Source organism: Polyodon spathula, chromosome 16 (genome assembly GCF_017654505.1).
Source record: "Polyodon spathula isolate WHYD16114869_AA chromosome 16, ASM1765450v1, whole genome shotgun sequence".
Classification (NCBI taxonomy): Eukaryota; Metazoa; Chordata; class Actinopteri; order Acipenseriformes; family Polyodontidae; genus Polyodon; species Polyodon spathula.
Window position 1 is genome coordinate 27058109 of NC_054549.1, and position 13773 is coordinate 27071881.

Below are 13773 nucleotides of genomic sequence, written 5' to 3' on the forward strand. Positions count from 1 at the left end.
TGTTTTTAAACCCCTTTCACACTGTCACAGTATCACGTAGTGTGAAACCACATATCTGGGTCATACCTGGGTCCCAGCGACCAACCTCAGGATGTAGGGTGACACACTTTCACACGGGTTGAGCAAGACAAAATGCATGACGGCCTTTCGTGAGCCATCGCAATAACAAACAGCCACGCCTGCATGAAGGTTTCTCTTCTGCAAGGAACATTTCTGTTTATTCTGTTTAGCCATATTTTTCTTGATTTTTGAGCCGCAGCATGAGCCCCGTGGCAGCAGGGATGTAGAATCATTTGCTGTAATGAACATTTGGACCTACGGTTCAATCCAGAGAAGCATGGATGGAAGCGTCGTTAACACGCCAGCTCTGTGGTGGTCTGATTTTTCTTGACGTTCTTTCAGTTTTGTAACTTCTGAACCCTAGATCATGTGGATAACCTGTCAAATTTCTCTACATTTTGTACTGTTTCTCTGCCAAAGTGCACACAATATTTACAGTAGGCTCAATCAAAGTTTGCAAAGACAAAATATATTATTTTGTTTATTTCCATTTTATATAATTTTTTGTTTTGTTTTTTAAATGGTGTACAACATTTTACAGCTATTATTCGTCATCTAACATCTTGTCCCATGGTAGGTAACTGGAAATCTGCTGTAGCAGGGGGGTTGTACTGATTTCTTCAATGAGTAGGATATAGCCAGAATACTGGGTGCAGCATGCCATAAATTGGGTAGTGTACTTGTAATTCTATTTTTATTCACAATCTTGTTGTTGTTATTAGTGGTAGTAGTGACAGATACTGTGTTAATAAAGAAAATCAAAGAATAAAACCATTCTAATATTAATAGTTTAGTTAATGCCTTTATCCAAGGTCTTCCTTAACTTACTCCAGCAGCTTACATTTGTTCGTTCTGGATTGTCCTTTTACTATAGCGAACAAAAAGCTTTGGACCCAAACAGGGTTGATATAGCGAGGGTGTACTGTATTTAGTATTTGACTTGTATGTTTAATATACAACACTTGCACATATTAATGTATAATGCTTGCACATTTGTTATTTAATTTATTTTTCACCTCCCATAGTGTTCAACATTTAACAGATGATATCCAATATCATCCCTTACAAAAAATTATATACTGCAAGTAATAAAGTAACCAAAATTGTCTGGTTTTAGTATACTATTGGTACCATTATACTATCCTATTTTGACACAAGTATACTTCCAGTATACAACTTTATATTCTTTTTGTAAATAATGCAACATAGTTCTCAAATATTGGACATCTTACTTCTCTTTTGCATACCGGCATTGTCTCTTTTAGAAAACCAGGAGCAACTTCTGCTGTGGATCAGAAAGTTATAATTCTCTAAGGCTGCCCGCCAATGTGGATAACGATCGAAAAAATAGTAGAAACTAAGTAAAAAAGTCTGGGAAAAACAAATGGAAGTCTGAAAAAAGTATGGGATTATGTTGAAAAACTGTATGAACCTTGAGATGCTGTACCTATATTGAGTACAGTGTACTTTGTACATATCAAAGTCCATAGGTTAATTATGGGCTTTTTTTTTTTTGGACACCCAAATCTACAATGGACTGCCTGAAAGGCAAGTACCATTACCAAAATTTAGCGAGCCATGGTACACTAAATTGAAGCATGTATATCTTTTAAACTTTGCAACCCAGTACATGCGCAACCTGTACTGTTTTACCATTTCAAGGTACAGTAAAACCTCAGACTTACAAACCCCAAACTTCTGAGGCGTATGGTCAACCGAATACCCCACTTTCAGCTGTAAGTACACAATCACTTAACCATGCGGCAATCCAGCCAGAGTATAGTTTAAAAAAACGTAAGGTTAACCTGCTGAAATGGTTAGATCTGGGAAATGCAAACATGTTGCACTTTCATTTGAAAGAAAACACTGACAGCGATTATCGTCCTCGGCAATGGGAATACACCATCAGGAAATTGTCAGCAGTATTAAAAAATAATGTTTTTGCAATGGAGACAAAAGGCAACAGAGCAATAAAAACAGATGTATTGTACTCAAAGCAGCTGCTGCTGCTGATTTGATGATTTTAATAAATCACTCCATAAGTGGTGTGCTGGTCATGGAGAAGGCAAAATTACTGTACCAAGAAATGTGTCCAGGGCGAGGCAGATTTCAAAGCAAGTACAGTCAATTTTACTAAGAACATTTCACTTAAAGCAATGTTTTTTTTTTTTTTTTTTCAAGCCAAAGGACTGCTGCTCAAATGCATTTTGTGTAAAATAAAAACAAGCTCTACATTACACCCAGGTTTTCCAGGACGTTTAAATCCTGTGTTTTTGCTACAGTTATAATCTTAATAGTAAGTTTAAAGGTATCTTTTTTCCATTTTTAAGGTACTAGAACCATAAGACTAGAACCATAAGAATGAGTATTGCATTACTGTTTTGTATCCTTGTATTCACCAGATTAAGGCTGTATCTAGCAGGTGTACACGTTTTATGAAAACCATTGAAAACTCATTGAGTTACAGACATTTCACACTTTAACAACCTTCATTCTCAACAGGTTTTGTAACGTGGAGGTTCTGCTGTAATTGATAGTCCTTTCCTGTGTGTTTTGCAGGTTTCCTCATGTCCGTGAAGTGCTGGTCGCAGCACTGCGGCTCCCCACCCCAGGAGTGGTCAGTTGCTGTGATTTGGAACCCTTGATCCCCTCCCCTCCCCTCCCTCCCTCCCTCCCCCCCCCCCACCCCCGCATCCCTTTCCCTTAACTTCCCTCCCCTCACCACGGTGCTGGACGTCATGAGCATAGTAATCCCTCTGGGAGTCACCACACCAGATACATCGTACTCAGACATGGCTGCTGGATCAGAGTGAGTATTGTGCATTGAAAGAGTCATTACATTTCCCTTTTTTGTGATGTTTGCCATCTTCTAACGTGGTTGTTACACTTTTGAAGTTACAAATATTTTGCAACGGTCTATTGGACTGGAGTTTAAGACTGTTATATCTGGCGACCATGCCCGTTCCTACATGTGCATCTTTTTTGAGTTCTATACGGGAGAATTGCTCATGTTGTTAAGAGTATCCGAATGTAAGGAGGTGTGTATCACAATGTAGCATTTGCCCTGAAATTACCTTGTAATATAATAAAGGTAGGATTTACAGTAGATTTACAATAGGCAAACACCTGAAAGCAGGATACAATGAAAAAATACAAGCAAGGCCTGGTGTAATTAGTAGTTTTACTGAATAACACGTTCTGTTAGTTTCTTGTGCCCAGAATCTTACTGGTTTTACCCAACTTCTGGATTATTGCACAATATTTTAAAATGAGCTGGATGTTGGTCTTTTGGAATGAATATCCTGCATCTTTAAGGGACACACATTCTGTAACTTATTTGACAAATAGTAAGAGTGGTTTATCCATAGTTTAAGAAGATGTGAGTAAACATTTGGGAACTACTGTTTAAGTAATAAGGGCTCTTCATATCTTTTTCCCTTTGAGGGTCCAGGATTCTCAACTAAGAGGAAATGTTGGGGGTCCTAACAAAGTACAGTCTTAATGTTATGGTACGCAAATGTTTTTTTTTTTTTTTCTTCATTTATTAGTTTTGATATTTCTCCACCCCCACCCCTCCCCACATAACTAACTCTAAAACCCACAAACAGAACTTTTTTTTTTTCCTGTCTAAAAAACCAAAACGTCAAATAGAATCCACAAAAGCAAAATTCCATGAAGATCAAAGGACAACCAACCATACTACTCAACCAGGCATCCCCTCTGCTCTCACTATTAAAGAAGACCAGATGCTGCAGAACCTTAAAGCATTTCAATATTTGGGAAGATTTAGTTATATAATAACTTGAATTATCATTTCTGAATGTGACCGCTATTTTTTCTGCCTTAATCGTGAAATATCCAAACTGAGTGTTAGAAGGAGAGATTCGGGTCCCAGGGGCGCAAACGACTGCAAACCCAAGAGTCCGGACAAACCATGCGTACTTGAACGGAGGTACCCGTGTCCCCAAGAGCCTCGAGTAAAGTGGAGTTCTTGGATTAGCATGAACCCTAATGTGTTTTTTCTGGCTCTAAGTTTATAAATATTCAGTAATCCACTGCACTGTAGTGTACAGTAAAACTCCTTGTTTGAAGCTAAGAACCATTAAACCAAGTTGTTTAAATAGATCTTGTCCCGCCCAATATGAAATTGTTGATTCCAAAGATTCTACCTGCAGACTGCAATTAAGAGTGTTAACAATCACCTGTCTAGCTATAAAGAGAGCGAGTCTCAAATTCACATTTCTGATAGGTAAACACTTGCTTGATCTTTCAAAATCTGGCTTTGTTTTCTAGTTTGACACACACCTAGCAACCTTTGCTTATGGACATTCGTTTTGGTAATTTCCTGCTGACCCTCAATCCCAACTTGAGTTTTCTAAACCAGTTTTGAATTAACTTGCAAGTGCACTGTGTTGGGCTTCTACAGTATCTACAACAAACGGCTTTATCAACTTCAAGGGTATAAAAGAAAAATATCTATTTCCTGCATTTTTTCAAAGGTCAATATTGACTGATAGGTCAATTTTATTACTTATAGTTCATTTGCCTTACTGTTGCTGAAGCAGTTTCGTTTTGTTGTCTTCAGTTGTAAAGCAGATTTGGTTTAAAAATTGTCTGCCACTGCCATCTTGTGGAATGTTTTAGTACTTACAGAATTCTGTGGACTAAATAGACCTGTTGAGGGTATTATATTTATTTATTTTTACCATACACCACTTTGTATTTTCTATTTAATGATTTTAAATTTATATAATACTATTATGGAAAAGGGATGTAGCAAAATGTATCTGTTTTTTTTCACAGCCCAGAGTCAGTGGAAGCAAGCCCCGCCGTCAATGAAAAGAATAATTATTCCAATCACATCTGTGGGACCGCTCAGAATCATGGGTACCGAGGATTACCCTACGCAGTGAGTAAAACCATTCATCCTTATGAGATTACAAACCAAAGCTTACGCAAGATACAATTAATTCCTCTTCATTATCAACCCTTGGCCAGAGGAGCTGGTAATTTGGAATGACATAAAGAATTCTTCACCATCTTCCCTTTCTGCTGTGTATTTCAGAGTATTGCAAGCTTAATAGTCATGGGTTTTTACAGCTGCAAAGCACCTGACCCCTCTCCTGTGCAATCTGTTGAGGTTAAAGTATATCTCAAGTGTACTCATGCATTGTTCTGTGTCTCCAGGATCACAACTATGGCGCCCCCCCTCCACCCACTCCGCCAGCATCCCCATCCACACAGACCATCATCCCGCGGGTGGAGCTTAACGGGGTGTGCTCGCGGTACGAGGACAATTCAGCTGACAGTGACAGCTCCTCTGACGAGAACGGCTGCAGGTGGTGCCACTGCAGCCTAACACAGGACGGCTTTGTCATCAAATGTGAAAACTGTAGGTAGGTGCCGCTGTGCCTGTCTCAGCTAGACTACCACCATAGGCCATATCAATCCTAAAGATCTTTTTCACATATCCAGTTTACTTCATGTATACAAACAGTTTAATCAGAGATACAATTCCCTTTAGGTTATGCTCCTACAAAAAAAATTGGAACCATGCTCAGCCCTTTCTTTTGCTCTTCTTTTTAGGGGTTTAGACAGGCGGAAAGGGATCGGAGTCCAGCGAAGAAAACAAGAAAATGTGTCTGGTAAGAAGCACCTTAAAGCTCTGGGGCTTTACAGTTTGTTGCTATCACCCTTGAATTCAAAGGAAATGTGCAAACAGTAGTATTTTTAAAAGGTCTGTCTGGAAATGTGATAATTCTATGATGTATTGTGCTTGTTGTATAACTCAAAGCACTAAATAAAATACGATGCCTGCATTGATTGACTAGACCCCTATCAAGGCTCCAAGTTTTATTACTGTTGTATCCCTTTCTTAAACTCTGTTAAGTAAAAATGTGATTGGTGACAGTTACTTGCTGGAGGCAAATCTAACAGGTATTGTTAGAAAATCACAAGATTTTGGGCAGTTGGGGACATAACTACCAGTAAATGACCTAAAAAAACAAACATTACACCAGAGGTTACACCAGAGTTTGCTCTGAAGGTTGAAGTCTGAGTGCCATTTGTTTTACCAGGCGGTGAGAGTAGTGCCACTGAGAGTGGGGATGAGGAGGTGACCCCGCCAGCAGTGTCCTACACTGCCACGCAGCACACTCCTACCAGCATCACTCTCACCGTGAACCGCATCAAGAGATCCAAAACCAAAAAGAGGAAGAAAAGCACGGAGAAAACACGCAGCGCCCCAAAAGCAAAGAAAGTCAAGGTATCGGCACCTCCGGTCAGTCGATTCATCATTTTCATTATGCAGGATTATATCAGCCAGTGGATAACACCAAAGCAAAGTATGAAAATATGTCCATCAGTTCTCTGTGAATTTTTGTTCATGATTTTATGAATTTAGAATGATCCGGTGACACAGTTTTTTCAGTTAACTTTTCTCAAGTATCCTTTTTGCATTTTATTAACATGGAAAAACAGCAGAAGATACAATTGGTCTAATAGTGCAAAAAGATCCATACACACATATGGAGGGTGTGGTTATAAAAAGGAGTGTTGGTTATGGAAAGAAAGTGAACGTATATTAATCTGCTTACAAGTCTATATATTTTTGTACTATCATAAATTACTATGTTGTGGTATACTAATTGGAATTTATAACCATCAGTCGTAGGCAAAAGTATTGGCACACCGCTGCTTATATCATAATTCAGGGTAACAGGTTAAGGACAAGCATTTAGTAAGCTTTGTCTGCGCTTTAATAAAATAAAAGGCAAAATACACAATTTCTTATTTAACAAATTCTCTTATCAAAAAACAAACTGTACTTCTAAGTCTGTATTGTGGATGGATATACAGTGAAAGTCTACACCCCTTTAACTTTTTTTCACATTTTGTTGTGTCAGTGCCTCAGTGTTTCATGCATTTTAAAAAAGCGTTTCTTTCCACTTATCTACACACCATATTCCACACTGTTAAGTGGAAAAAACTTATATTAAAAATATAAAACGAAAAGATCATAATTGGATAAGTCCCCTTCCCTAGCACCTTTGGGAGCAATTACAGCTGTGAGTCTGTTGGGATAGGTCTCTACCAAGTTTGCACACCTAGATTTGGCAATATTTGACCATTCTTCTTTACAAAACTGTTCAAGCTCTGTCAAGTTCCTTGGGAAGCGCTGATGGACAATCTTCAAGTCATGCCACAAATTTTAGATTGGATTTAGGTTGGGGCTCTGACTGGGCCACTCAAGGATATTTACCTTTTTGTTCCTTAGTCTCTCCAGTGTAGCTTTTGGCTGTGTGCTTTGGGTCGTTGTCATGCAGAAAGGTGAACTTCCATCCCAATTTCAGCTTTCTTGCTCAGTGCAGCAGGTTTTCCTCCGGAACTTCTCTGTACTTTGCTCCATTCATTTTCCCTTTTATCCTGACAAGTGCCCCAGTCCCTGCCAATGAGAAACATCCCCATAACATGATGCTGCCACCACCATGCTTCACAGTAGGGATGATGTTCTTTGGGTGATGCGCTGTGTTTGCGCCAAGCATAATGCTCTGCATTTAGGCCAAAAAGTTCCATTTTAGTGTCGTCAGACCACAAAACTTTTTACCACATGGCTACAGAATCTCCTGAGTTTTTTTTGCATACTTCAAAAGGGATTCAAGGTGGGCTTTCTTAAGTAATGGCTTCCTTCTTGCCACCCTACAACACAGGCTAGAGTTGTGGAGTGCTTGGGATATTGTTGTCACATGCACACTTTGACCAGTCTTGGCCATAAAAGCCTATAGCTCTTGCAAAGTTGCCGTTGGCCTCTTGGTAGCCTCTCTAATCAGTCTCCTTCTTACTCGGTTATCCAGTTTGGAGGGACGGCCTGATCTAGGCAGGGTCTTGGTGGTGTCGTACACCTTCCACTTCTTAATAATCGTCTTGACCGCGCTCCAAGGGATATTCAAGGCCTTTGCAATTTTTTTATACCCGTCACCTGTGCCTTTCAGCAACTTTGTCCCGGAGTTCTTTTGAAAGCGCCATGGTGCTCATGGTTGAGTCTTTGCTTAGAAATGCACTACCCAGCAGAGGGAACCTACAGGAACTGCTGAATTTATCCTGAAATCATGTGGATCACTACAATTTAACACAGGTGGAGGCAACTTGGTGTGCGATTTTGAAGGCGATTGGTTACACCTGAGCTAATTCTAGATTTTTTTTACTCTATTCCGGGACAGATCACGTTCTGTGCTTTAATCAAACAGCGGTTTCTCAATCGAGATTCCGCTCACAGATCATCCCGGTAAAACACGTTTAGAGGGATCAGTGTTTTTCATTGGTAATGCTTGAGTGATTTCCAGGGTGACCTACACGTGCACATTGCTTGTAACCAAATCCCGCGAGGATTGCCATGTGTAACACCCCTGACAACTGAAGCAATCTTATCTAGTCAGCGCATATATGTGTGTGTATATATATGACACACACAGTACCAGTCAAAAGTTTGTGTACACCTGCTTGAAACACCAGGTTTTTCATGATTATCTATGCTTTTAACTGTATAAACTTGTCTATAAACACTTAATATTTCATTATATGATACATATACTTATATAAGCTGATAATCATAAGTGAATTGCATTCAAAATTTTTATTTTTAAATGAAAATGTAAATCTTGTCAATTTCAATGAAATGGTCACCTAAAGCAAGGGGATTTCAGTCTAAAACCCAAGTCAGTTAAAAGTCTGAAATGTGTATAACACGGTGTTAGAACACTGGCCTTAGTATAAGTGTCTTTGTTAGATGTTCTCTGAGTTAACTAGCATGCTACCTAATTAACCTTTTGTCACCAATTATTGTTAACAGGTGAGGGTCCATGATTACTATAAATATAGGTAGCATAAGTACAAGTTTGTCATTCCTGAATGTAAGGGAGCAGAAAATGGCAAAATACGCTCGGTTAAGCAAAGAAAAAAGACTGTAATTACTTTAAGAAATGAAGGTCAATCTTTAAGACAAATCGCAAGAACTTTGCAAGTGTTTGTAACTACTGTGGCCAAGACCAACAAACGATTTGAAGAAAATGACACTCGTGAGGACTGAACAAGGTCATACGCTCCAAGGGTTACCTCAGAATCAGAGAACAAGTTCATTCGAGTCACAAGTCTGCGAAACCGGCGATTTAACTGTCTCTGAAATACAAGCTCAGCCAAATGCTACTAGAAGTAGGGATGTTTCAGCATCAACTGTTCAGAGGAGATTGCATGAAGCTGGCCTAACTGGAAGAATTGCTGCAAAGAAATCATTGTTAAGAGTGCAGAATAAGAGGAAGAGACTTGCCTGGGCCAAAAAACAAGAAACTGGACGTTTGAGGAGTGGAAGTCAGTCTTATGGACCGATGAGTCAAAATTTGAAATATTTGGGTCCAACCGCCGAGTATTTATAAGACGCAGAGAGGGTGAGCGCATGAGTTCTGCATGTGTGGTTCCCATTGTCAAGCATGGAGGAGGCAGTATCTATCATGTTCTGGGGTTGCTTTGCTGGTGACAGAGTTGGTGATCTTTACCAAGTCCATGGCAAGCTCAACCAGCATGGCTATCATAGCATACTTCAGAGGCATGTCATTCCATCAGGATTATGGCTAGTTGGGCAGTCCTTCATTCTTCAGCAAGGTAATGACCCGAAACACCTCAAAGTTGTGCAACAACTATCTGGCGAAGAAGGAAAGTGAACAACTCAATCTAATGACCTGGCCTGCCCAGTCTCCAGACCTCAATCCCATAGAACTTGTATGGGACGAACTGGACAGAAGAGTCAAAGCAATGCTACCCACAAGTGCCCTACGTCGTTGGGAATTGCTGCAGAACAGCTGGGAAGACATGTCGGATGATTTCCTGCTGAAACTTGTTAACTGAATGCCTCGTGTTTGTGAGGCTGTTATTAAGGCAAAGGGTGGCTATTTTGAGGAATCCAAGATTTAGATACAATTTTCAATTTTCTTGAACATTGCTTTGATACTCCTTATGGGTTTTTTTGTATATTGTAACATGTGTTTTCATTTTCAAGTATTTACAGAAACGTATATGATGTAAAACATTGTCAATTATGAAAAAAACCTAGTTTCCAGCAAGTGTACTCAAAATGTTGACTAGTACTGTGTGTGTGTGTGTGTGTGTAATATATATATATATATATATATATATATATATATATATATATATATATATATATATATATATGGCCCATATATATGTGGGTGTATATATATATATATATATATATATATATATATATAATATATATAATATATATATATATATAATATATTATATAAACGTGTATATGTATTTTTTTTTTTTATTGTATTCCTTTATGCATCTACATCTCTTATAATTTTGTAATGAGTTTGTTGAATGTTTAAGAAGTCGGGAATGACGCTATTTTTTTATGTTTTGGACAAAAGCCTTTCTGCTGTGTAAAGAAAAGTAAACACAGTGTAGTAAACTTGTTATTTTTCAAGCATTCCTGAAACGTCTTGCATTTGCACACATCTTCAACTATGGGGGTGCACCTGTACCTGCTATAGGGGCATTGTGTAATATGTGAAACCAAATGAGCCACTAGATTTTCACAGAAATTGAGTATATCCAAGTGTAAGCTCATGTGCATTTGTGTAATTTTATACATTTCACAAAAGTAAATATGATTAATTTTATTCTCATTCGTTTGTAGGCTTTCCGAGAAGGTTCTAGGAAATCAATGCGAATGAAGGTATGTAGAGAAACCAGGAGAGGAGGGGGAATAGATGTTGTAGCCCTCAAAGGCAACTGTAATGGGGGGGGGGGGGGGGGGTGACACAAAATGCAACAAAACCGTCAAGTGTGAAGTCTGACTAAACTAAACAATCTGTTTCGAAACGGACAGTGAGACACTAAGAAGCTGCTTTCATTTTTGATTTAGTGTTTCATTTTATAGATTACAAAAAAATGGGTACTGTGATACTGGATATTAAACAAGTCTGTGTAGTTAAGTAAAGTTACTTGGGCAAACATGTTCCTTCCCATGTTGGCTGCTAAGTCTCTGTGATAAATTAATCTTTTCATGTTAGAGAGAAACATTTGTCTTACGTCTTTATACATTTTCTTGGTTTTAATATATATTTGTGCTTAATGGATTTTTTTAAACCTGAATAATTGTCATGACTAGAATTCAACAACAGAGGCTAACACCCTGGATGAGAACACGGCAGAGGGCTGGGAGAACCGCATCCGGCTCTGGACAGATCAGTATGAAGAAGCGTTCTCTAACCAGTACAGCGCTGACATTCAGAACTTACTGGAGCTGCAGCGCATCACCAACAAGGACTCTGTGGGGAAAAACGCAACAATGGACACCATCAACAAAACCGAGTTAGCCTGTAACAACACAGTCATCGGCTCTCAGATGCAGGTAAGCTGGAAGTTTGACAAAACAGCTCCACTTTTCAAATGCTCCAGACACAGAACATGTTTATTTTGTTTGGTAATAGTGGGCTCCATAAATCAGACTAACTTGTTGGAACAGGACCAAATGTTTCCTCTTCATTCTGTGTTTAAATTGTTATAGTAGGAAAGTAGGATGTTCCCTTTGTAGGTTCATATAGCCAAACTGAGATGCAGCTTAGTGCCAGCGAAATGATAATCTGCGTTGGAGCCAAGACACTGAAATGCTACAAGAATCTTTAAACTGAGCGAATCAAATGCTGTGACTAGAAGTCTATCAATATTTTCAGTCACTTTGTGTTATCACCAAGTCCCACTGCTCTTAGTAACATTTGGACTAAATAAAGATGTTGAACAAACAGACATAGTTCATCTTCTGGGTTCTGAGTGCTTCGTGTTTTTCATATGTACAGTCAGTGGCACTTTATCAGGACACCACGGGAGAAGGATAAATATCCAGAATAAGCGGCTGTCCCAAATTAGTCACACTAATTTGTTTCTTAATAGAAAGAAAAATAATGAAATCCCATCACAATTTGATTTTAATGTTAAATTTTGGGATGAGTGGGTAAATTTTGGGAAAACCCGGTGGGTAGCACGAAGGATGAAATTGAAATGGTGTAAATGACAAATGACTGCTTCCTAACACAATTTGTCAAGGCACCGACTAGAGGGGAGGCATGCCTTGATTTAGTCTTTTCAAATAACGAAGACAGAATAACTAAAACAGAGGTCAGAGAACCACTGGCAAACTCAGACCACAACATGGTCTCATTTTGAAGTGTTTTTTAAAACCCCAAAAGTAATGACTAAAGCTAAGGTTTACAATTTTAGAAAAGCAAACTATGAAACAGAGACTAACAGAAGTAGATTGGAGTAAAATAGAGAACACCCACAGAAGAAGGATGGTTGTTCTTCAAAAATGTAGTACTAGAGGCGCAAAACAATTACATCCCTAAAGTAGACAAATCTAAATGTAAAACTAAATTGCCAAAATGGTTTAATAGATCAATTAAAAAAAAATATTCGGCGAAAAAAGGCACTTTATAGAGCATTAAAAAAGGACCAAAAAGAAAGTACGCAGAAAGAGTACACGGAACTGCAAATGCAAGTCAAAAAGGAAGTTAGAAAGGCCAAGAGAGAAATAGAAATGAACATTGCTAAGGGAGCTAAAACCAATTCCAAAATGTTTTTCCAATATTACAACAGCAAGCGAACATTCAAAGAGGAGATTAAATGTTTAAGAGATACAAATGGCAAAATCGTAGATGAAGAAAAAAAATAGAAAATGTATTAAATTATTACTTTTCACAAGTTTTTACAAAGGAAGATACTGACAACATGCCCCCCATGTCATCCAGTTCCTATCCAGTTTTAAATAACTTTAGCATAACTGAGGCAGAAGTGTTAAAGGGACTAGGAGCTCTTAAAATAAACAAATCCCCTGGGCCGAATGAGATCCTCCTAGTAGTACTCAAAGAAATGAAAGAAGTAATTTACAAACTGCTAACCAAGATCATGCAGCAGTCTCTTGACACAGGGGTGGTACAGACAGACTGGAAAATTGCAAACGTAATACCGATCCACAAAAAGGGAAACAAAACTGAACCAGGTAACTACAGACCAGTAAGCCTGACTTCTATTATATGCAAACTTCTGGAAACTATAATAAGATCCAACAAGGAAAATTACCTTTATGGTAACAGGGTCCTGGGAGACAGTCAACATGGTTTTAGGAAAGGGAGATCGTGTCTAACTAACTTGCTTGATTTTTTTGAGGATGCAACATCGATAATGGATAATTGCAAAGCGTATGACATGGTTTATTTAGATTTCCAGAAAGCTTTTGACAAAGTCCCGCACAAAAGATTAATTCTCAAACTGAACGCAGTTGGAATTCAAGGAAACACATGTACATGGATTAGGGAGTGGTTAACATGTGGAAAAACCTCAGAATGGAGTGTGGTAACCAGCGGTGTACCACAGGGATCAGTATTAGGTCCTCTGCTATTCCTAATCTACATTAATGATTTAGATTCTGGTATAGTAAGCAAACTTGTTAAATTTGCAGACGACACAAAAGTAGGAGGCGTGGCAAACGCTGTTGTAGCAGCAAAGGTCATTCAAAATGATCTAGACAAGACTCAGAACTGGGCAGACACATGGCAAATGACATTTAATAGAGAAAAGTGTAAGGTACTGCACACAGGAAATAAAAATGTATATTATAAATATCATCATATGGGAGAT

At 38.5% G+C, this 13773-nt stretch overlaps 1 protein-coding gene across 5 annotated transcripts in view; it reads left to right on the forward strand.

Moving 5' to 3' along the window:
* Positions 1-2740: 2740 nt before the first annotated feature.
* Positions 2741-13773, forward strand: part of LOC121328624 (histone-lysine N-methyltransferase SETD5-like) — a 28628-nt gene continuing 17595 nt past the window's right edge. For 2 of the 5 annotated variants that reach the window (XM_041273470.1, XM_041273472.1), the window contains exons 1-7: positions 2741-2869; positions 4864-4969; positions 5248-5456; positions 5647-5705; positions 6138-6340; positions 10775-10813; positions 11249-11491. In XM_041273470.1, the coding sequence (XP_041129404.1) occupies positions 2799-2869; positions 4864-4969; positions 5248-5456; positions 5647-5705; positions 6138-6340; positions 10775-10813; positions 11249-11491 (930 nt within the window). In that variant the 5' untranslated portion in view covers positions 2741-2798. Of the gene's footprint in view, positions 2870-3504; positions 3570-4863; positions 4970-5247; positions 5457-5646; positions 5706-6137; positions 6341-10774; positions 10814-11248; positions 11492-13773 lie in introns of all 5 variants that reach the window. The other 3 variants (XM_041273473.1, XM_041273474.1, XM_041273471.1) reach the window with 3 other exon arrangements.